We start from the raw sequence: 19500 nt of genomic DNA on the forward strand, positions 1-19500 counted from the left end.
TCTGTGTTTCAAAGACGACGTCAATACTCTGAGTACAATAATCGCCAGGCCTGAGCAAACGAAGGGGCCCAGCGTGGACAGAGTGTCACCGGTCTGCGATTGCATGCCTGATATGGTAAGATAAGATCACGATCTGTAAGATCTGAATCACGATCTGTCGCGCCTGTGACCCGAAACGAGGCTGCTCACTTTTAGTTGCCATACGAGCACTCTCACCAAGCTACTGCGATTCCTAATTCGATGTTCAACGTTCAAACGTTCAACGTTGACGTTGAACGTCGACGTACAGTACAGTCCAAGGTCGACCGCTGCTAACGGGCGCCTGTGCATACTGGATTAGGAGGAGCGGCTATGCACGGCCTTGCACGGCTCGTCTGAGTAAAGGCGCGGCTTAGGCGCCACCAAGAAGCTCAAGCCGTCGAGTCAAGTCAGCCGGCGTGTGTCGTATGTGCTAGGCAGCACCTTGGACCGTAACGTCCATCTGGTCGCCGCTGAAACCTACTACTGAGCTGCGTAGACGACCTTTCGTCTTTCAGGCCGAGTCATGTTCCGTGGATGTCGCGTACTGCACTCAAACGGCGCCGGCGCCACCATAGGACGTAGTACTAGGTTGAATCGTGGTTTCAAGGCCACAGCAATCTGTGGGCTGGCACAGGAAGTCTCCGACGGTGTGTTGGCACGCACCCAGGCTAAGGCACGTATATTCATCTGTGGCGGTGATGCAGGAACTTATGCACCATTACAGGAGAGACTAGCTCAGATAGACACAGAGCGGCCTTTCTCTCCTTTCCTGGTAGACACGTTTCAGAGAAGGCACAATTACCTGCGGATCTCGTTGACAGAGAGATGCAATCTACGATGTACGTGCTCTACTATTCGTCACACATGACGACGGGCCTCTGACACAGTTCCTGCACAGGCTTCTATTGCATGCCAAGCGAAGGCGTCGAACTATCTCCCAGAGACCACATCCTCACAGACGACGAAGTTATCCGGCTTGCTAAGCTGTTCGTGCGAAGCGGGGTTACAAAGATTCGGTTGACCGGGGGCGAACCAACCGTGAGGAAGGGTCTCGGCGACATCGTTGGTGAGCACAGCTTGCCTCGGGATTCTGAAGCACGAACACGTCTCATCACCTATCCAGCCCGATTAAATGGACTTCGGCAACTCGGGCTTGAATCCGTGGGCATGACCAGCAATGGCATAGCCTTAGAACGCCGGTTGCCGTTGCTCGTCGAGAATGGGCTTACACATCTCAACTTAAGGTCGGTATTCCAAATTGTCGTAGCCGCCAGAGACGCGTGGCTGATGTGGTACTCGCCTTAGCCTGGACACCCTTGACCCTTTCAAGTTTGAGATAATGACCCGGCGACGAGGTCACGAAGCCGTACTTCGCTGTCTAGATGCCGCACTAGCATCAGGCTTGCAGTCTGTGAAGCTCAACATCGTGGTTGTTCAAGGGCTGAACGACCACGAGGTACTGGATTTCCTGGAGCTCACCAGGAATAAGGAACTTTCGGTCCGGTTCATCGAATTCATGCCTTTCACAGGTGATGACTACCGATTTCGCTGCATCTGATTTACTCATCTCACTATCTGCAGGTAACAAGTGGGATAAATGTAAGATGGTCCCGTCAACCCAACTATTGACCCGCATCCGGCAACGGCATCCGAATATCGCCAAAGCTCCCGACGAGCTCAACGATACGGCACGGTCCTACATCATCCCTGGATACCAGGGTAGTTTTGGTTTCATCAGCAGCATGTCAGATCACTTCTGTAGTTCATGCAACCGCCTGAGACTCACTGCGGATGGTCAGATCAAGGTACGTTCGTCATCTGGCATCTATATGACTTTACTCACCGACGCTGGTCTCACGGTCTGCTGTTGGTCATGTCAGGTTTGCCTGTTCGACGCCAAAGAGATATCGTTGCGCGATCGCATGCGAGCAGGTGCTACAGATGAAGAACTACTGCAGACCATAGGCTTCGCTGTTCAGGGCAAGAAAGCGAAGCATGCAGGAATGGAAGATATCGATGTTGTTACAAATAGGCCTATGATTCTCATCGGAGGTTGAGTCTCTTCCCCTCTGCCACATGTTGGTTCCTGGTTCTTACCTGACCGATACAGTGCTGATCCGTGCGTTTACAGCAAGCGTCAACGTCGCTGTGACTCCTTCCCGGCGGGGCGCATCTCGATCACCGATGCGCCGGCCAACTCTATTCCACGCAAGACCGGTTTTGCTGAGACCGCCCTCTCTGGCCGCCCATTCATTCAGTACCAAAGGCCCCTCCGCATCGGATGCCGGCAACCCTAACTCGCGACTCACACACCTGGATGATTCCGGCAGAGCGTCCATGGTCGATATCTCCAACAAAGAACCCACGAAACGCCGCGCAGTGGCGACAGGTCGGATCTACATCCCAGCAATAGCTTACGAATTGGTGACGACGACCTACGCCGCGGCGGACCCAGGGGAGCCTATCCCCGCGGAACAGCTAACGCCGCTCGAGAAGGCGAAAGCTAAAGCCCGATCGAAAGGCGATGTCCTGACGGTAGCCAAATTGGCCGCCATCATGGCGTGCAAGCGAACTTCCGATCTAATACCCCTCTGCCACCCATTGCAGCTCACTCATATCGCAGTGACCTTGCAGCCAGAAGTGCATCGATCAGCTTCTGGATCCTCGGCGTCGGAAGCACCGCAGTACCCCGCGGCTGTCTCAGATTCCGATGTCGGAACCACATGTCAGGAACGCGGGGTAGATCGGACTAGGTTCAGTATCCAGTGTCGTGCGGACGTTACTTGCGAGGGGAAGACCGGGGTGGAGATGGAGGCTTTGACGGCGGTGTCGATCGGCCTTCTGACCGTTTGGGACATGTTGAAGGCAGTCGCCGGGCAGGAGATGACTATTGGAGATGTAGTCGTGTCCAGAAAAGAGGGTGGTAAAAGCGGCGATTTCCAGAGGGTTCAGTCACGGTAGTTGACCTGTTAACACCTATCTTTCTCCGCCGCCACGACGTTTGTAGCAAAAGACACCTCTGAGGCACCATGCTGGACACCATGAGCTGTCGCATGCGTTTCGGCATTATGAGGGAACACCGCAGCTCTTGTCGTCCACCCGCATGGACTGGATGCACGCTAACCTTAGGGCGATATGCGTCGACCTGGACCGTCGCCGACTGGTTGCGTGTGGTAGCCTTCTTGTTGCGGCGGGTCAGTTGTATATGCAATACCCGGACGAGTCTCCCAGTAGCGATACACTCCCAAAAGATTGGTCCGAGGCAGCTGAGATTGGTATGTTCATTATGGGCAAGAGAAGCTCGCAACGAACCCTCTACGATTAAGAAGAGTCTACAGTATGTGAGACTTTGCAAGAGTATTATTGAATAATTCATCAAAATGTCAGGCCAGTGCAATATGCAATCAAGAGCGGTGCTACGGATACATGGTTCGAATAGCGTTTCAGTCGGTAGCATTAGATAAAGTGATAAGCTAGAGGGACGTTCACCAATGTCCTCTGTGAGCCCCGACGAAGCCGAGCTCGAGAGAATCTTCGATACGATCTGACTTGTCTTTGCCGCACAGCCCGGCGTACCCGACCCGGTCATAGACCCGCTGCGCGTTATTATCGTGTCCCACGTACAGGACTACGCAGTCTTTGCCCGACTCAAACAAGATTCTGCACGATATCTTTAGTTCCGACGAGGAGGGTGAGCATATCTTGTGACATACCTCCGAGTGACTTCTCGCACAAGAAACTCCGCGCACCCATGTCGCCGCCAGGCAGGCGTGGTGTAAACTTTGGTAATGGCAGACACATGCAGCGAATTACGCGTGACAGCGCATACGGTAGCGATGTCACCACTGGCATCGTAGACCCAAATCTGGCCTTTCATAATTAATTCGTGCGCCTCAATCGTCGCCCGTTCAGTTGTCAACGGGAAGAAGACCTGGTCGACAAAAAGACCGAGTGAGTTTGTGATCTACACCGGCGAACCAAAAAAGTTCTCACAGATTCATCGGCAAACTCCTTACAGAGTTGCGCAACCGCTTCTAGGTCGCGATAGCCCGCTTTTCGCAGCGCATGGCCCTGCGGCAACCATACGTCCGCAGCTTGAAAAGTGGTCGGGTCGCAGTATGAGAAATGCGCTGCGTAGAAAGGTTCCGGGTCAACTCTGAAGCCCGTCGCTGACGACCAACGCCGTGCAAAGGTCTTGACAAGCTGCGTCATGCCGAAGACGGAAAAGACGCGCTCGGGAGGCACGCAGAGTCGCAAGTGCTCGGTCAACTGAGCGATGCGTGGGTTGAGCCAATCAGACGGGAACGTTCCGGGTCGCCGGGGGGTCCAGAGGAAGACGGGATAGTTGCCTAGCGTCCAGTTAAGGCAAGAAAGGACGAGCTCGAGTGCTGGGTGGCCACTGGGAGTGGCACTCCATAGCGTTAGCCAGAAGGAATCGTCGGTTCGGTGTGGGGAGTAGCTCGAATGGTTGAGTCTTCTCAAGCTTGCCTCCGCGTGTGCGTCGGTCAAGAAAGGGAGGTAACTGGCAAGTGCGACCTCGGCCCCGACGCGCTTCAGCGCATGGGCGAGGATGATATTCGCCGACGTTTCGTGGCGCTCTAGAGTAGGGTACGTGCACTCCAGGAACTCTTCGGCATTGTCGTGCTGGAGGACGAGAATGCTGTGCGTCGAGGCATTTAGTCCGGGCATCTTGTGAGGGCCTGCGTGGTGGGTGTCAGAAAGAGAGAGCAAGGGACACAAGAGGGAACGTACGAATTAGCAGAGGCTACAGCGTACAATAGCACGGGCACAGGAACGCAGGTGGTGACTTTGGGAATGTTGTCTGCAATGAGACTGCCTGGGCTCTTATACCTGTCAGGGTGCATGTATTTCCAAACTGTCTCAGTGACAAATAAGTACACCGCGCGCCTGCAACCTTAGACGGAGGTTAACCCGTGCGGAGTCATGGCATCTACCGTCACTACTCTGCATCAACTTGGATCTCAGTCGAGCCGCCATTTCCCAAGCTGACCGGTTGGCAGGCACAGACTCTGCCACTTGCCGCTTAAGCAAATAATCGTATCATCTCCGACGTCGGCGCTCGGGACAGCGCGCTGCTGAGGACATTCCTGACATTCGGTGTTGCATAGCTCGACATCATCTCCGAGTAATAAGCAGTCAATGTTGCGATAATTAGCGGAGATGCGAAAGAGCATGCCTATCGTAGCGGATCCGCGGACTGAACGGGCTTTGACCACTCAGACTGCCACGTCGAACCTGTCGAGAAAACTATTAGCACAGATGACAGCGGCGAATAGAGGCCAGGCTGGGCTTGTGGAACTTAACTTGATCAGTTCGGGACGAGTGAGTGTCCGCTTCCCTGTACGCTGAATGGACGGCCATATCCACTAGTGGTGTGTTTCAGTCACGACCCATCCCAATGGGAAGCCGAAATGCAGTGAGGAGGATAGGTGTGAACTGCGGCGACAGACAGCGCATCACCACGGGACTCTGCCCAAATGTTTCGCACGGCCATCCCAATTCAGCCTGTCTCAGCAGCCATACTGCCTCACACTCACAAACCTGCTGCTACACCGGGGCTGCACCGCTTCTCCGCATGGCTGCGGACGCGTTCCTCTCCAGATGCTTTGAAACGACATCCCGATCACCTTTTGCCTCAGCCGAGTCCAAGATCTATGATCTCAAGTACTGCGCCCAGGTGCGCTCGCGGGCACAGGACCGTTTAATGGTACTAGTCTGAATCTGAAGCCTCGAGGCCACACGAGGGTGACGTACGCAACATGCTCTAACACCGCTCGGTGAGATTCGAGTCAGGTATGCGATCCGCCTGATCTGTCTTGAGCCCCGAGGCCTGCCAGCGCGCGCGCGTGGCGGTGAGTCCGGTAAGTGTCATCTCCAGTCGTATTATACTATCGATTCCGACTTGGCGCAATTATACTAGGCATATACGTCAGAGGGTCGAGTTTCTCCGCCTCATAAGCACATACGACCGCAGTGATAGGCCACGAGCTCTTGCACAGGTGTGTCGATTATTAAATGACCATGCGGGTCGGCCTGGTCGTGCTGAAGATAGTGACAGACTGATGGCCCTTCATGAGAAAGTTCGCCATAATCTCACACGAATATCATTGCCCTGCGACCTGTAAGCAATCTTACTCGGACCCTCGCACTTATCCAGGAAGCGGGGAGGCTACCCTAATAGTAGCCCAGTCTATTTCCTCAATCTTTGATGTACCACCAGCCACTGAACAGAGATCGCACGTCGAGGTGGGCTTCCCTATCGCACAACTCTACCTAGGTCCTTTTGTACGGCATTGATCAATCCATCTGCTTCGGCATGTCGAGATGCCCGCATCGTATTCATAAGCTGCTGTTGCGAGATGAATGAGACCCACTCCATCTCGAGGACAGCAGTCAGGCATGAATGGAAAACGCCGTCATCGGCCTCCAAGCTTCACGTTGTACGCGTTGTTATCTCATTGCGGTGATGCCCGTCAGTGAGAGTTGTTCTTTGACATGTACATGTGATTACCGAGTGTTCAGCGGACGAGAGAATGAGTTCACGGAACCCCGTATGTCGTCGTGGCATTCGAGTTCTTACAGTGAATTTAAAGTCGGCACCGCGGTATCGTGCATCAATATCGTCATGCATTATGCAATATCTACTGATTCCGTCCTTCACCCATACGAACGATGTAATTCCCGCTCGACGACGGAGAGCATGCCCAGCAGCTTCTCCTCGTTCAACCGCCTCCCGATGAGCTGCAGAGCCACGGGTGCGTTATCGTACGTTTCTGGCGCCCACTGATTTTTGATGTACTCCTCCATCGGTGTGCGGGGACGCGTACCACTGACGGCTTCTCCGGAGACATCGAGCGGGGTATAGTTATGTGCCCTGAATCTGCCCGTTGGAAATACCACCGCCGGAAAGTCCATCAAGTTCCAGTAAGAGGTGTATCCCCACCAGCGCGTCGTGTCGTGCGGAGGGGCGAGCGTCGGAGCAACCGGACTGAGGATGGCATCAATCGACCTCCCTGTCGTGGTCCTCCGCTCCGTGCCATTCCAATGTGCGATCAACTTTGACCGGAACATCTCCCGCGCCCGGTTCAGTTTGAAAATCTCTGCCACCGAGAAGGGTCCGCCGTCGTTAGGCACCTGGCGTAGGATCCACTCCGACTGCGGGACCATTGGCTCACCGGCCATGGCGTCTCGGTACTCTTCACCTCCGTCGAGGAAATAGAGCTTGAGCTGACAATGCAAGGTGTGTCAGCGTTGAGAAACAGGCACTTTAGGCTACGACTTCCTCACAATTAAATCCCACGCCTCCCAGTGATCCACAGGCACCCAGGAGATCACATTATGGCCCGCAGCCACCAACGCGTCCTTCGTGCGCTTCAAAGCGTCTAGAATGGGCGGATGAGGCTTGACCACGCCGTCATCCCACAGAACGGCGATCGAGAGCTTCTCGGGAAGTTCCTGACCATCGGCTACGGTCTGCTTCCACGGGATCTCCAGAAGAGGCGGTTCTACGGTCCAGGGCTGGTACTGGAGCATGACTCGACAGAACAAGGCCAGGTCTCTCGCGGAGGTTGCAAGGGGACCGAGCGCCCCTACAATCGCGTCCATGCCGTCATGCGACCCTTCCAACCCGGAATGGGGCATGCGGCCGACTGATCCTTTGAGGCCGTAAAGTCCTGCATGCGCCGCTGGTACGCGCTGCGGATGTGATCTCAGGGAACGTCTAACTTTACGCTGAAAACGCCTACGACTTACAATGGAGCCACCAATATCTGTACCGATCCCCATCGGGCTTCCTCGTACAGCTATCAGGGAGCTCTCTCCTCCGCTACTACCGCCCGGAGTGAGCGCTGCGATTCGGCGAATGAGCCTCACATCAGCTCTTGGAGCGGAGCGGTAGAGGGGACGAACATCGATTGAACGGATTGCACGTGCGCCCATAAATATTGTTATTGGTTTCGAGGGACTGTGCGGGGTGCCGTCAGTCTGTGCGAGTCACTGATGACCATCGACGACGAACCAATAATGTCTGTGGATTGGCGGTTTTCACATACAGCACAGCGCCGGCTTTGCGCAGTATATCAACGACTGTCGCATCTTCATGAGCAACTCTATTGTACGCCCATGCGATATAACCTGTCGCCGTGTCATGCCCCTTGACACGTATGTGATCCTTGATTGACACGGGTAAGCCATGTAACGGTCCGACGACCTGACCCTTCTCTTCCAAAAACCTATCAAGTTCCGTGGCCCTCTGCAGACCTTCTTCGAACATGATCTCCGTCAGACAGTTCGTAAGCCGCTGTGCGATCGCAGCAACGTGGCAAAAAGCTTTGAGAACCTCGGCCGAAGTGTAACGACGATGACGGATGCGTTCGACAAGCGACGTAGCGTCCAGATGCACGATCTCGAACTCCCGCGGAGTGAGTTGCGCCGTTGCCAGGGTCGAGACATCTGTCATCGACTCGGGTATCTGCTCCTTCAGTCGCCACTCCGGTCGTCGATCCAGAAGAGCCTGTCTATCCCTTCTCTTGTGGGCTGCTACCTCTCTCCAGTCGCACGTGTCAGCATTCGTGGCGGGTCCATCCTTGCTGTAAAGACCGGGAAAGTCACCGTCTGGAGACATGATCAGGGAGGTGCGGCACCTGAGGGAGTGTGAAGGGTCTTCGACCCTGCATCTTCCTACGTGCAGTGTTTAAGTTAGCTGACGAGTGGGCCGGAGATAGAAAAGACTCTTCTCAGTGTGCGATGGTGATCGATTTGACCAATACAAGCGAATCGCATTAAGCGCCTTCGGGAAGGCGTAATGCCCTGAATCTCGTCCATGGGCGAGGACATAGTTCCTATAGAGGGCGCAGCGCGGGACCGAATGCTGGCTGATGAACCACTCTCGGCGAAATGCCACTACCTTCACGGAGGTTTCAGGCGCTATGGAGGACATTGCGGTGGTTCATGAAGGACTGTATCTGGCTGAGAAGTTTCATGAGCTACACTCCACGCTACTAGACGCGGGTTCAAGATTGAATTCCAGCGACATAGACGGCGCTCCTACAAGACTCGGCGGAGGTACGAGGCAAAGTCATGCCCCCACCGGATTGCCCGGACATTCCCACTGCCCGAGGTGTGCACCCGCGATTGGATCATGCTTCAGTGAACGAGGCCAGCTGCGTGTCGATTTCCTCATCGAGCCGAGCGCCCTGGTCAGACAATGCGAGCTGATCAGAAGGGGTGCATTCTCGAGATTGGCTCCAAGGAGCACTCACATCTCGTGCTCTGATTATCGTCGGAACGGATTGGACCTTCCACGGTTCTCCTCTGAACGGGTTCGTCGGATCCTTCCAACTGGGACCGCAAGCGCCATGTCAATGCCCGGGGAACACGGAGTGACAGACTGCGCGACAGGGACGTACGCCGCTCGTTGACCAACGTAAACGATGAGAGCTGAGGGGCTGTCGCTCGGCCCGAAGACCTTGCGGATGAGGCCATCAACCTCACGGCAGTCCTGCGGGCATGTTATCAGCGTGCGGCTCAGAGAGGCATGAGCGGCCTCGAGTTCGTATCAGAATGAGTTCTTACCGGACACCAGAGCGTTCCTACCTCATCACGAGATGAATAGAAGACTAGAAAGTCTGCATGGTCAACGCCCACTAGCGCAGACAGATGCGCCGGGTCCTCCGTTTCATGGATGGGCATGATCGTCTCTGAATGGTTCAAGTTCAAGCGCTGGCGAGTGTCCGACCTCGACTCGGATGGTTTATATGGTCGATACAAATCCGAAGTATGCCGCCCTCCGGCGAAAAGCTCGCGCTTGAATGGCGCTTCGTGTGGTCCGCTACTGGCTGCCTGGAGCTTGACCGCGGACCCGCGTCTACCGAGGTGAGAAATTGACAGGGGGCCTTCCCAACTAGTAAGGACCTTCTCTTAGGTGGAGATTCACCCTGCATGGTAGTGATGCAATCTGGCATACTGCGCCCGAGATATCGACGCAGATCACGCAAAGGAGGCGACATGCGGCACAGTACTGCGCCCGCGGCCAGAAGACAACTTGCCCATGGCCAGGCCGAATGCTACGGACCAGTAGTACCCAAGTAGTACCTGGACAGTACGTACAAGTCCGGTCTATGTGCGGGCCGTATCGTCGCGCGGGCAGGCCAGTTATCATGCACCACCTCCGAGCTTAGTCGGAAAGCACTTACGGGCGGTTGTGCACATCCGAGGATTATCACTCGAAGCAATCCTTTGCGCCGCGAGCAGCAGTTCCTATATGTACCCGGAGGAAAGCAAGAGCGAACAAGCGGGCCTGCCACGTACCAAGTACAAGCGCGCCAAGTCAGGTATCAGGTAGAGTGGAAGAAGTGCTACCAAATGATGAAGCGTCCGAAAACCAGAGCCGTAGGTGGTAACTACCTGGAGGCGAAGGTATGCTATTACTATTTCCCCTAAGGAAGAGAGTCCATGGAAGGGAACAAGACAGAGACAGAGACAGGGATACAACTATTGCACCGGTAAGATAGAGACGAGCGTCGAGTGTCCGCACATGTCCGCACACATCAGTCCGATCTACACACAGAGAGACAGCAGAGACGAGGAGACATCATAACGACATGGGCATGAGGGCAGGTCATGGCAAAGCACGAGCAATGAGGGCTTAGTGAGATGTGGCAGCGCGCCTCGACCACTTTGAGGCCCATGCCCGGCCGTAGTTCGACTTGCCGTACGACGACCCGTTCGATGATGACCCATATGACGAGGCCGGCGCACCATATCCAGATGCAGCTGAGCTGGCAGCAGCAGCGGCCTCAGTAGCCATCGCCGACGAGGTCGCCGCGCTCGGAGCCGCGTAGCCATAGCCACCGGGTGAGCTAGCTGCGGCATTGCTCGCCCCGCCGTACCCCATCGCCATGCTGCTCGCAGCAACCGACGTTGCGTCGGCAGTCGCGGTGGCCATAACAGAGCTCGTAGCGTACGTCCAGCCCATGGCGTTGCCCTTCGTCATCGAGTAACCGCTCTGGCACTGTAGTGCCCATATATAGTCAGCGGATAATGCAGCCGAGGGAATGGATAGTGGCACGCACGGATTGGAGGCAGGACGCGAGCTGCGTCGACGTCTCCGTCACAGTAGCGGTGGCAGTGGCGGTAGCAGTCGACACGAGCGTCTGGGTCTGAAGGACTGTCATGTTATCTGTGACAGTCTGGATCATCGTCTGCTCGACCGTGTTCGTCTACGTAACGAAATCGAAGTCATACACAATCAGTGCTTGCCCGCGAAGGTTTGATGGCTGCAACGGAGATACACACCTCGTCGATGACTTGCGTACTGATGGATGTCGAGACATATGTCGTCGGCTGCACCATCGTGCTGACCTGCGTCACAGTCTGCATGTAGGTCACGAAGTCCGTCTCGGTAGCCGTCGCCGTTTGGGTCGCAGTCGCAGTCGCGGTAGAGAGGAGCGTCTGCGTCTGCACATACGTGAAATCCTCCGTCATGGTCTGGATGTTGGTATGCTCGACTGTCTGAGTCTGATCGTGGCATACAGTCAATACGGTAAGTCTGGACGTATTCGGGGTCCATGACGCACCTGGTTGACGACCTCTATGCTGACGACCGAGGAAATGTACGTCGTCGGCTGTACGACCGTGCTGAGCTGGGTGACGGTCATCTCCTGAGTTTGCGTGACTGTGTCGAGCTCAGTCTGAGTCGCGGTCGCGGTGTCCGTCTGTGTCTGAGTTGCAGTCTGCGTCGCAGTGGAGAGAAGAGTCTGGGTCTGGAAGTACGTCTTGTTCTCCACAACGGTCGAGAGTAAGGTGTTCTCGACGGTCTGCGTCTATTTCACGCGCGATGTTAGCGAACCGAGTGTGCCCACGAGTGGGGAATGGGTGCCACGAACCTCATCCACGATCTGAGTGCTGACCATGGTCTGAACGTAGGTTGTCGGCTGCACGGAGACGCTGACCGAGGTAACGGTCACGCTCTGAATCTCAACATCAGTCTTAGTGGCCGTGGCGGTCTGCGTCTGGACGTAGGTGATGTCCTGGGTCTGAGTAGCAGTCTGAGTGACCTCTTGCGTCAGTGTCTGCAACAGACGTCAGTCAAATCACGGCGAGAAAATCAAATCGTAGGGATTTACATTGTTGATGACTTGCGTGCTGACGTATACGCTGACGTACGTCGTCGGCTGCACGACCGTGCTGAGCACCGTCTGGGTCGCGAAGTCCGTCGTCGTCTCCTCCTGGATCTTCGTCGCAGTCGCGGTCTGAGTCTGTGTCGCGGTGGCAGTCTGCGTGTAGACGTTGACCTGCGTCTGCGTCATGGTTGCGGTCAACGTCTGCTCGAGCGTCTGCGTCTCGTCGATGACCTGGGTCGATACATAGACCTGTGTTGTCGGCACGAGCTCCGTCGACGTCTGTGTGATGAAGTCGGTCTGTGTCTGCGTGACCGACTCGACGTCCGTCATCACTTGCGTGACAGTCTGGTACTGGGTGACTGTCATCGACTGAGTCTGTGTCTCGGTCATAGTCTGTGTCTGTATCTGCAAATCCGTCAGTATCTGCAGGTAAGCGAATTGGCGGGATGAACCGACCTCTGTCATGGTTGAGAGCGCTGTCTCGGTGACGGTGGCATATGCGGTTGAGGTAACCGTGGCGGCCGAAGCATAACCACAGTTGTTGTTACTTCCGCCGTAGCCATAGCCGCCCCCTCCTCCACTATAGGACTATCAGCTGTTTGATCAGGATCGAAAGCGTCGACCTGCACTCACCTGTTGTTGATAATAATTGTCTCGTAGCATCCCTGCGTCGACCACTATGCAGACCGTTCACCGTTCAACTTCAGTCAGGAATCTCATTTGTGCGCTACGCACCCAAGATTCCGGTTGACAGGACCCGTCGCTGGCCTTCGAATATCCGTATCCACAGGACAAGCTCATGTAGCCACCAGCCATGAAAGAAGAGTACGGCATCATCGAGTAGATGTCTGTGGACGCAGACGAATCGTATGTTGCCGCAGAGGTGATCTGCGAAGCGGGTGCAGAATACGCTGGACTAGCAGCGGTGGACACAGCCGGCGCGGAGCTGCTGCCTGCGGCGGGAGCTGGCGTCGCCGACGCGGTCACCAAGCTTGCGGCGATGCTGCCTGCGCCGTTCACTTGAATCTGGGCGACGGCCGCTGTCGCGAGAGACAGGCCGAGAAGGAGCGAAGTCGAATGCATTTCGAAAGTGTCGAAGAGGCGAGTTAGTGGAACGAATAGCTGGTTACTGCGACGACCAGGGCGACGGGTTGGCTTTGAAAGAACGACGGTAGCGGTCTACGCTGGAGCCTGACTAGCAGCGGCGAAGGGGTGCGGTAAGCTCTGCGGTTAACGCAGGGCACTCTGTAAACGCGGAATCGAGCACGAGTGAGCATGTCTGCCTTCGCAAACAGTAAACACAACGTGGGGCTCACCGCTAAAAGAAAAAAAGAGGGAGTAGAAACCGAAAACGGAAGACGGAAGGAGGAGGGTGCGAAGCCTAGGCGGACGCGACGGCCTATATGGCTCATCGCCCACGCGCCTGACATGCACGTCGAGGAACATGATCAGTGATTCGATCGTGTTGACAAGGAGACAATTCTCGGGCCTTGCACTTGGCACAGAGATCTCCGCCGGCTCCCATTGGCCGCCACATCACGCCTGCGCTGCCGCCTATTTAGCGGGCGTCCGTGATAACTTATCCCATTGCCATCCAATCACCGCTCCGCGACTATTACATCTACGACCCCCCAAGCGAACCAGCCACCGCCCGCCCACTTGGCCATCAAGCATCCTCAGCATCGTCATGCCGTCCGTCGCCCGAACTCCCCGTGTACGTCCAGCAGGATCTTGAGCGCATTCCGCGCACGAATCTTCGACAGGTCCTCGGGGCTGCTGGTGGTGAGAGCCGTCTCCACGTCCTTCGCGTCTCCGTTGCCATTGTACGGGTACTGCCGGACCAATCAGTCCGCTGGCCAATCCGGATAGCGGCGCCTCACTCACCGGGAAGAACTGCACCGACCAATCACCGACGATCAGCCTCCGCTCTGTCTCTATGAGAACGCCAATCTCACCTTGTGAAGGTATTCGTACGCAACGAGCGTGAACCCGAACTGGGGACTGCTTCGGATGACTCGGGCAGGCCCACCTTTGAAGAACGCCTTGAAGCCTTCCTCCTGGTCTGCGCGAGGCATTAATTGACAATGTCCGTCTTCGCCTGGCGATCGTACTCACAGATTTTGGCGAACGCGTCTCCCATGCCCTTGTAATGTGTCTGGCCTGTGCGCGTCTCGACCTGCAATCTTGTCTTCACCACATCTGTCAGATCCAGTCATAAGTGTCTTCCCATGGCCACCAGCTCGGCTGCACCTCACCTGCAGGTGTCGTGAAGTATGCCGCAGGCATGCCCCTACAAGATCGCCCTTATCAACACTGCCGCACTAACCACGATACTGGCAGGCACAGCCCTCGGGAAAAGGACATCTCTGCCACCAGCCAAAAATACGCACGCAATCGCGGCCGACGCCAGCGTCTCAAGGAACGACAGCTGCTTGCCGTTGTAGCCCTCCTGGAACACGTCCTTCTTCAGGTGCGCGTATGCAGGAAAGTAGATCGAGGAGAACGGGATGTCGCGGAGCAGGCAGGCGCTTGCACCTTTGTACAGCCCGACGAGCCCGAGCTGGCGAATGATGTGCACGGCACCCTTTGGCGCGGCACCTTCGAGCTTCGCGGCTTCTCCCTGCATCTGTAGCCGGATCTTCCTGGAAAATCACAGGAATGCATCAGTTCCGCCCACTTTCATCACGGCTCTCGCAACCTACTCACACAATCTCCAATGGATTTGTGAAGATCTGACGGTCAACGACAGATGAGAACTGCTACAACAGCGGACAAGACACCCCGGAACACGTACGACTTGGCAACCACCTGCAGTACCGCCAGCGATGAGCTCCCACATTAGCTTGATCCGACCCGTCTCTGGGTCCATAGCACGCGAACGGACGAAGTCATTGACCGTGAGTTTGATGGCCTTCTCAGGCGCGACACCCTGTCAAGCCATGATGATGCGTCAACATCGCACGCGCAAACGGCCTCGGAACGGAATGTTTACTGACGATGAGCTGAGGGCCGAGGCCGCGGTAGAAGCCTACGAAGCCCTCGTTCCGGAGGACCTTCTTCACGCAATCGAAGCTGTTCTTGTAAAGCAGTTGTCCGACAACAGTACTTCGCTGATTTTGCATCCTGCAGTGAGAATTCAGCCACAGCACGATCACGCGGTCCAATGATGCTCACCGTGTCTACAGGTAGCAGTGAACATGTGCAACGTCAGTTCTCACACCCTTTCACGACGTATAGCATCAATCATACCTTGACTGTCAAACCACGCAATCATCAGTACTGCAGGCCGATGACTGAGAACAGCCGAGCAACTTACCAAGATCAATTGGGTACACGATGGTAGCACCCAATGCACCGGCAATGCCTGATACGAAATTCAATAGCTGCCGTCTCCCGAATCGATAAAGCACGCACCTCCCAAGACAAAATTGTATGCGGAGTGCGCGATCTGATGCAGGACCGACTTCGTAGTGGTGGCCGGGTTCTCCGACACATCCAGGGGCGCCCTCCAGCGCGGGTCCAGCAGCTGCCCGAAGTCGTAGAGCGACAGGCGCTGGCTCGAATTACCCCGGCCTGCGAAGTGGAAGATGATTGACGCTTCCATGGGCGTGAAAAGCGAGTAGCGTGTGCTCGTCTCGCAGTAGTTCAAGAAGTCGCTCTGGTCGATACGCCCATCCTTGGACTTTGCGATCGCTTCGCGAATCACTCTGCAGTACATCCATAGCCCGTAAGCGACGAGAAGAATGACAGTGAGATCTAACGCACCGCTCAAGGATGTCGCTATCTATCAGAAAGGGTTTGCGTTCCTCATGGGTTTGTATGCAAAGCGGAAATTCTGCCCACCTCTAACGATGTTGTGGAACGCAACGACTTCTGAGTAGGATATCCGTCCGCTGGGGTGGTTCACCGTCGTCAACGACGGCAACCTCTCTGCGACAGCCTCGGAGAGTTTGTGTCCAGCAATTTCCTGAACATTACGTTGAGTTCCTTGCCTGTAGAAACTGGACCCAGCGCGATCGACGCACCAAAATGATGCGCTTGAACTCATCTGGTCTGATGAAACCATCCTGGTCCTTGTCGATGTACTTGAACGCTTGTCGCAGACGCTCGCCTTGCAGACCCTTCATGAGCTGTGTGAACTCATTGTCTGTTGGTGATGCGGTCGCGTCAAATGAATGTATCATGCCATAACCACGGATACATACATCCAAGGACATGCTGCCCGTTTTTTGTTCCAAGATAGAGTTTAACCCAGTCACTGGGATCAAAATCAGTGAAAATATTTCGGCGCGGCTAAGATCGCATACCATTCGAAGTCAAAGGGTATTGCGTCTGGGCCCACGTTTTCCTTGAAGACGTTCTTGAACTCATCGTAGGTGATGGTCCCGGAGTCATCACTGCCTTGTCTCAACATCCAAGGTGTCGTATGACTATCCAGACAACGACTCACACGTCGAAATATTGGAATGCGATCCAATAGTCTGCATCGGACCTCTTGAGCAGCGTCTCGAACACGACAAAGTCCTCCCACGAGACGACTCCTCGTTTGCTCGTGTCCGCCACACGGAAGAGGATCGCGAACTGTGCGCGTCTTATCTTGGACAGGTCGCCCGCAGGCGCGATCGCGTTCACGAACTGATCCTTGGTCAGATACCTGAATACATTCCGCAGCAACGAAATTATCATTGGACTCGTCAGAACGACAGACACAGAGTGACCACTGCACACGCACTTCTGCCCGTCCGCCACCGCCGTCGCGTGCGAGTCAAACACCCTCCTCCACCGCTTCAGCTCCGTCTCGGGGACGCTCATGACGTTCTTCACGCTGTTGAGTGCGCTGATAGTGACCGCCTTCGCCGTCGTGCTCGTGGCAGACGCGGTCTCGTCCGCATCGCAGTGCACGCGCGGAAACACGCGCGGAAGATCCAGGGGGAACATACTGGCGGGCACGGATCGGTGCGGTCAGTATAGCAGATGGTGGCAAGGGTAGTAAGCGGAGCCGGTGCGGGGCAGGCGTCAGTCAGTATTGGGTAGGTAGCGTATGGCCGGGGTATAGGCGTGCAGACCGGGACACGGGTGCACGGACGCGTCTCTAGGGGGTCTAGGGACTAGGGTAGTGTGCGCGTAGGGTAGTCTATCGAGGGAAGGAGGACGCGGGGCGGCAGGTGGCCGGAGGGATATAAGGAGGGGGATGTGCTGGCAGGCAGCGCTGCAGCCCGCGGCCGCTGCCTCTCCCGATTCATGTGCGGGGTTAGAGCCGGTGACTAAGCACAGACGCGCGCACTCTTCGCCGCATATGGCAGCGCCGTTCCTCCCCACGGCCACCCTCCGGTCGCAGCGGGCGAAGCTCCTCACGCGCTCAGAGAGACTCTAAACTGTGTGAATACTATTGTACGTCGCCGCTGCAACAGGGCCCACGGCCTATGTGCCTCCGTACGCAACCTTGTACGGCAGTCTGAAGCTCAGACAGTACATGTCTTTGTGTGGCGCGACCCTCCTCACCGCGACCGACTCCACGTCCCCCTCCAGCTTTCCCCCCAAAGCAGCTTCCACCCTCTGCAAGCCAGCCGCAGATCGTCAGTATACAGTCGGATCTGCGGGGGCATCACCCCACTCACCTGCCGAATCTCGACCGTCGCGGCCTCATAGTCCAATATCTTTGTGAAGCAATAGCAGTGGATCATCGGCATGTTCTCCGGGCTATCATATATCCCGCTCAATCCCCGCCCCTGTGCCTTCACAGGGCCCAGCACGCCGTTGAACTCGTTGAGGAAGTCGATCGCCGTCTCCGGCAGGTTCATCACGACATGCGTGATGCGTGTCCTCCGTGCTGCCTCTCGTCGCGCGTCCGGGGCCGGCGGAAGATCCCTTTCCGCTCTCTTCTTGCGAGCCTCCCGCTTTTCGACCCTGCTGAGTTTCGGCGGGGGAACGGGCGGCATGGGCTCATCGTAACAACGGTTGAAGACATCCCGAATAAAATCGCGGCCGTCCATACACGATGGTCTTACAAGTTCTGACACCTGGACGAAGAGACAAATCAGTCACGCGAACTGTGCCAAACCTGGTTATCGAGGCGCACCCTGTTATTCTCGATGTTAAGACGCAAGGATTTATAGCTGTTCGGGTTCAGATCGTTCGCCAAAACAGCACACCCCTTCTTCGCGGCGGGCAGGGCGAAAGGGCCGACACCTGCAAAGATATCCGCTACCACGTCTTCAGGCTTGAATTGGTTTAATATGCGTTCATGCTCATGAGACAATCGAGAATTCCAGTAAACTTCGGCGAGGTCGAAGATGAAACTACAGCCACTTTCTTTCTAACGCGACCGATGTCAATCCTTCCTGGTGACTTGTCATGCCTGCGACAACGTACATGTGTCACCATAGTGGTCGGCTCTCCTGCCAGTATTTCCATGGGGAAGACACGATAGATATTCTGGCTGATTGTGTCCGTCTTGTTCACGACAGTCCGGATCCTGTGGTTTTTCTGTAGCAGTATTTCAGCAAGACTCCTTGAGTGAAGGCTTGAGCACATACATCTAGAATGACTTGTCCGATAATGTGCTTCCATGGCAGAAATTCGTCGCGCAGGTTGAGATGCGCTACACGTAGTTAGCCACGGCTCGATGAGGGAACCTGTGCACGCACCCATATGCCCGACACATGTGAAACTCGACGGGCTCTCCAGGTCCTCGGGCATTATGGAGTGCAAGATCTCCTCTGCAATGTCAAGCGGTCATGTGAACTGAACCTAAGAATTTTGTGCACGAACATACCTACGTTCCAGTGATCATAGTCCAGGTGGAGGCCGTAAGGTTCAATGGAGATGGAGTGCTCCTTGCAATAGTCCTTGGTCTCCTGGGGCAGCGCATCTGGTTTGCAAAACATCAACGCCCCGCAGGCACGCACGGAGGATAGCGTCTACACGAGCCTTCATTCGGAGCATCGAGCAATATCAAGCGGTCGTCGCCCACTCGTTCGAGGGGAGAGCGGACATAGATAGAAGCTCTGGCGCAGACGGATCAGCCCAGAGGGCCAAGCAGAGCGAATATGCACACGCACTTGCGGATAGCTGGTGAACTCCTGACGGCCTCGCTCATTGGGGCGGGGAACCTGGCGGCGACGATGGGGATGGTCTTCTGGAACGCGGCGCGGTCGAGCTCCTTCATGCCACGGAGGAGGGGCGGCGACAGGTCGGCCTTCGTGTGGGTAGCCATGGTGAATGTGGGGAGGCGGGGAGGAGGAAGACGGGGTGGCGGGTGGAAGAGGCGGAGGCGAGCGAGCATGCTAGTCCACTTTTCTGCGTCTTCGAGTCACCCGGCAGGTCCCAGCAGCCT

At 55.8% G+C, this 19500-nt stretch overlaps 7 protein-coding genes across 7 annotated transcripts; 1 reads left to right on the forward strand and 6 right to left on the reverse strand.

The window, feature by feature from the left end:
• Nucleotides 1-544: 544 nt before the first annotated feature.
• C8Q71DRAFT_723543 (molybdenum cofactor biosynthesis prote) lies at nucleotides 545-2982 on the forward strand (the record flags this gene model as incomplete). The annotated part of the gene is made up of 8 exons (XM_047921589.1): nucleotides 545-668; nucleotides 726-860; nucleotides 920-1087; nucleotides 1145-1265; nucleotides 1327-1550; nucleotides 1603-1826; nucleotides 1902-2073; nucleotides 2153-2982. The coding sequence occupies 8 exons, from the start codon at nucleotides 545-547 to the stop codon at nucleotides 2980-2982; spliced, it is 1998 nt and encodes a 665-aa protein (XP_047779419.1).
• Nucleotides 2983-3264: 282 nt separating this feature from the next.
• Nucleotides 3265-4795, reverse strand: C8Q71DRAFT_757440 (uncharacterized protein). The gene is made up of 3 exons (XM_047923680.1): nucleotides 4015-4795; nucleotides 3735-3952; nucleotides 3265-3681 (listed from the first exon to the last, which is right to left on the reverse strand). The coding sequence occupies exons 1-3, from the start codon at nucleotides 4708-4710 to the stop codon at nucleotides 3507-3509; spliced, it is 1089 nt and encodes a 362-aa protein (XP_047779420.1). The 5' UTR covers nucleotides 4711-4795; the 3' UTR covers nucleotides 3265-3506.
• A 1696-nt stretch (nucleotides 4796-6491) lies between these two features.
• Nucleotides 6492-8932, reverse strand: C8Q71DRAFT_593311 (amidase). The gene is made up of 5 exons (XM_047919571.1): nucleotides 8060-8932; nucleotides 7951-8005; nucleotides 7795-7889; nucleotides 7330-7737; nucleotides 6492-7269 (listed from the first exon to the last, which is right to left on the reverse strand). Exons 1-5 carry the CDS (start codon nucleotides 8663-8665, stop codon nucleotides 6700-6702), a joined length of 1734 nt encoding a protein of 577 aa, XP_047779421.1. The 5' UTR covers nucleotides 8666-8932; the 3' UTR covers nucleotides 6492-6699.
• A 247-nt stretch (nucleotides 8933-9179) lies between these two features.
• Nucleotides 9180-9732, reverse strand: C8Q71DRAFT_857565 (uncharacterized protein; the record flags this gene model as incomplete). The annotated part of the gene is made up of 4 exons (XM_047927423.1): nucleotides 9180-9236; nucleotides 9303-9381; nucleotides 9450-9541; nucleotides 9616-9732. 4 exons carry the CDS (start codon nucleotides 9730-9732, stop codon nucleotides 9180-9182), a joined length of 345 nt encoding a protein of 114 aa, XP_047779422.1.
• Nucleotides 9733-10368: 636 nt separating this feature from the next.
• On the reverse strand, nucleotides 10369-13715 carry C8Q71DRAFT_593124 (uncharacterized protein). The gene is made up of 10 exons (XM_047919570.1): nucleotides 13481-13715; nucleotides 12900-13409; nucleotides 12798-12841; nucleotides 12621-12744; nucleotides 12168-12569; nucleotides 11928-12113; nucleotides 11619-11864; nucleotides 11338-11559; nucleotides 11115-11261; nucleotides 10369-11053 (listed from the first exon to the last, which is right to left on the reverse strand). The coding sequence occupies exons 2-10, from the start codon at nucleotides 13245-13247 to the stop codon at nucleotides 10688-10690; spliced, it is 2085 nt and encodes a 694-aa protein (XP_047779423.1). The 5' UTR covers nucleotides 13248-13409; nucleotides 13481-13715; the 3' UTR covers nucleotides 10369-10687.
• A 17-nt stretch (nucleotides 13716-13732) lies between these two features.
• On the reverse strand, nucleotides 13733-17521 carry C8Q71DRAFT_757464 (mitochondrial inner membrane protein). Its single transcript, XM_047923681.1, is given in 20 exon segments — nucleotides 13733-13996; nucleotides 14049-14057; nucleotides 14120-14226; nucleotides 14280-14363; nucleotides 14420-14454; nucleotides 14555-14806; nucleotides 14871-14896; nucleotides 14959-15093; nucleotides 15161-15287; nucleotides 15339-15345; nucleotides 15459-15461; nucleotides 15481-15528; nucleotides 15579-15871; nucleotides 15930-15948; nucleotides 16008-16131; nucleotides 16190-16311; nucleotides 16370-16422; nucleotides 16472-16561; nucleotides 16615-16818; nucleotides 16897-17521. 20 exon segments carry the CDS (start codon nucleotides 17100-17102, stop codon nucleotides 13850-13852), a joined length of 2091 nt encoding a protein of 696 aa, XP_047779424.1. The 5' UTR covers nucleotides 17103-17521; the 3' UTR covers nucleotides 13733-13849.
• Nucleotides 17522-19498, reverse strand: C8Q71DRAFT_757471 (Met-10+ like-protein-domain-containing protein). Its single transcript, XM_047923682.1, has 9 exons — nucleotides 19226-19498; nucleotides 19095-19171; nucleotides 18940-19035; nucleotides 18812-18883; nucleotides 18701-18765; nucleotides 18537-18650; nucleotides 18244-18480; nucleotides 17783-18184; nucleotides 17522-17720 (listed from the first exon to the last, which is right to left on the reverse strand). Exons 1-9 carry the CDS (start codon nucleotides 19447-19449, stop codon nucleotides 17586-17588), a joined length of 1422 nt encoding a protein of 473 aa, XP_047779425.1. The 5' UTR covers nucleotides 19450-19498; the 3' UTR covers nucleotides 17522-17585.
• Nucleotides 19499-19500: the final 2 nt, after the last annotated feature.

The sequence above is a fragment of the Rhodofomes roseus genome (genome assembly GCF_022264815.1).
Source record: "Rhodofomes roseus strain CIRM-BRFM 1785 chromosome Unknown C8Q71scaffold_9, whole genome shotgun sequence".
NCBI classification, from domain to species: domain Eukaryota; kingdom Fungi; phylum Basidiomycota; class Agaricomycetes; order Polyporales; family Fomitopsidaceae; genus Rhodofomes; species Rhodofomes roseus.

Coding starts and splice junctions, on each gene's coding strand:
- C8Q71DRAFT_593311 (XM_047919571.1), bottom strand. CDS start 8,665: ATGTCTCCAGACGGTGACTTTCCCGGTCTTTACAGCAAGGATGGACCC. Junction 8,006..8,059: donor CCAATCCACAGACATTATTG/GTTCGTCGTCGA, acceptor CACCCCGCACAG/TCCCTCGAAACCAATAACAA. Junction 7,270..7,329: donor GGGAGGCGTGGGATTTAATT/GTGAGGAAGTCG, acceptor TTGCATTGTCAG/CTCAAGCTCTATTTCCTCGA.
- C8Q71DRAFT_757440 (XM_047923680.1), bottom strand. CDS start 4,710: ATGCCCGGACTAAATGCCTCGACGCACAGCATTCTCGTCCTCCAGCAC. Junction 3,953..4,014: donor AGGAGTTTGCCGATGAATCT/GTGAGAACTTTT, acceptor TTTGTCGACCAG/GTCTTCTTCCCGTTGACAAC. Junction 3,682..3,734: donor GTGCGAGAAGTCACTCGGAG/GTATGTCACAAG, acceptor GATATCGTGCAG/AATCTTGTTTGAGTCGGGCA.
- C8Q71DRAFT_757464 (XM_047923681.1), bottom strand. CDS start 17,102: ATGTTCCCCCTGGATCTTCCGCGCGTGTTTCCGCGCGTGCACTGCGAT. Junction 14,807..14,870: donor ACAAATCCATTGGAGATTGT/GTGAGTAGGTTG, acceptor GTGATTTTCCAG/GAAGATCCGGCTACAGATGC. Junction 14,455..14,554: donor CTGGCGTCGGCCGCGATTGC/GTGCGTATTTTT, acceptor GCGATCTTGTAG/GGGCATGCCTGCGGCATACT.
- C8Q71DRAFT_757471 (XM_047923682.1), bottom strand. CDS start 19,449: ATGCTCGCTCGCCTCCGCCTCTTCCACCCGCCACCCCGTCTTCCTCCT. Junction 18,481..18,536: donor CGACCACTATGGTGACACAT/GTACGTTGTCGC, acceptor CGGTCGCGTTAG/AAAGAAAGTGGCTGTAGTTT. Junction 18,185..18,243: donor TTAACATCGAGAATAACAGG/GTGCGCCTCGAT, acceptor CTCTTCGTCCAG/GTGTCAGAACTTGTAAGACC.
- C8Q71DRAFT_593124 (XM_047919570.1), bottom strand. CDS start 13,247: ATGCATTCGACTTCGCTCCTTCTCGGCCTGTCTCTCGCGACAGCGGCC. Junction 11,560..11,618: donor GCATAGAGGTCGTCAACCAG/GTGCGTCATGGA, acceptor TGCCACGATCAG/ACTCAGACAGTCGAGCATAC. Junction 11,054..11,114: donor TCGCGTCCTGCCTCCAATCC/GTGCGTGCCACT, acceptor TGGGCACTACAG/TGCCAGAGCGGTTACTCGAT.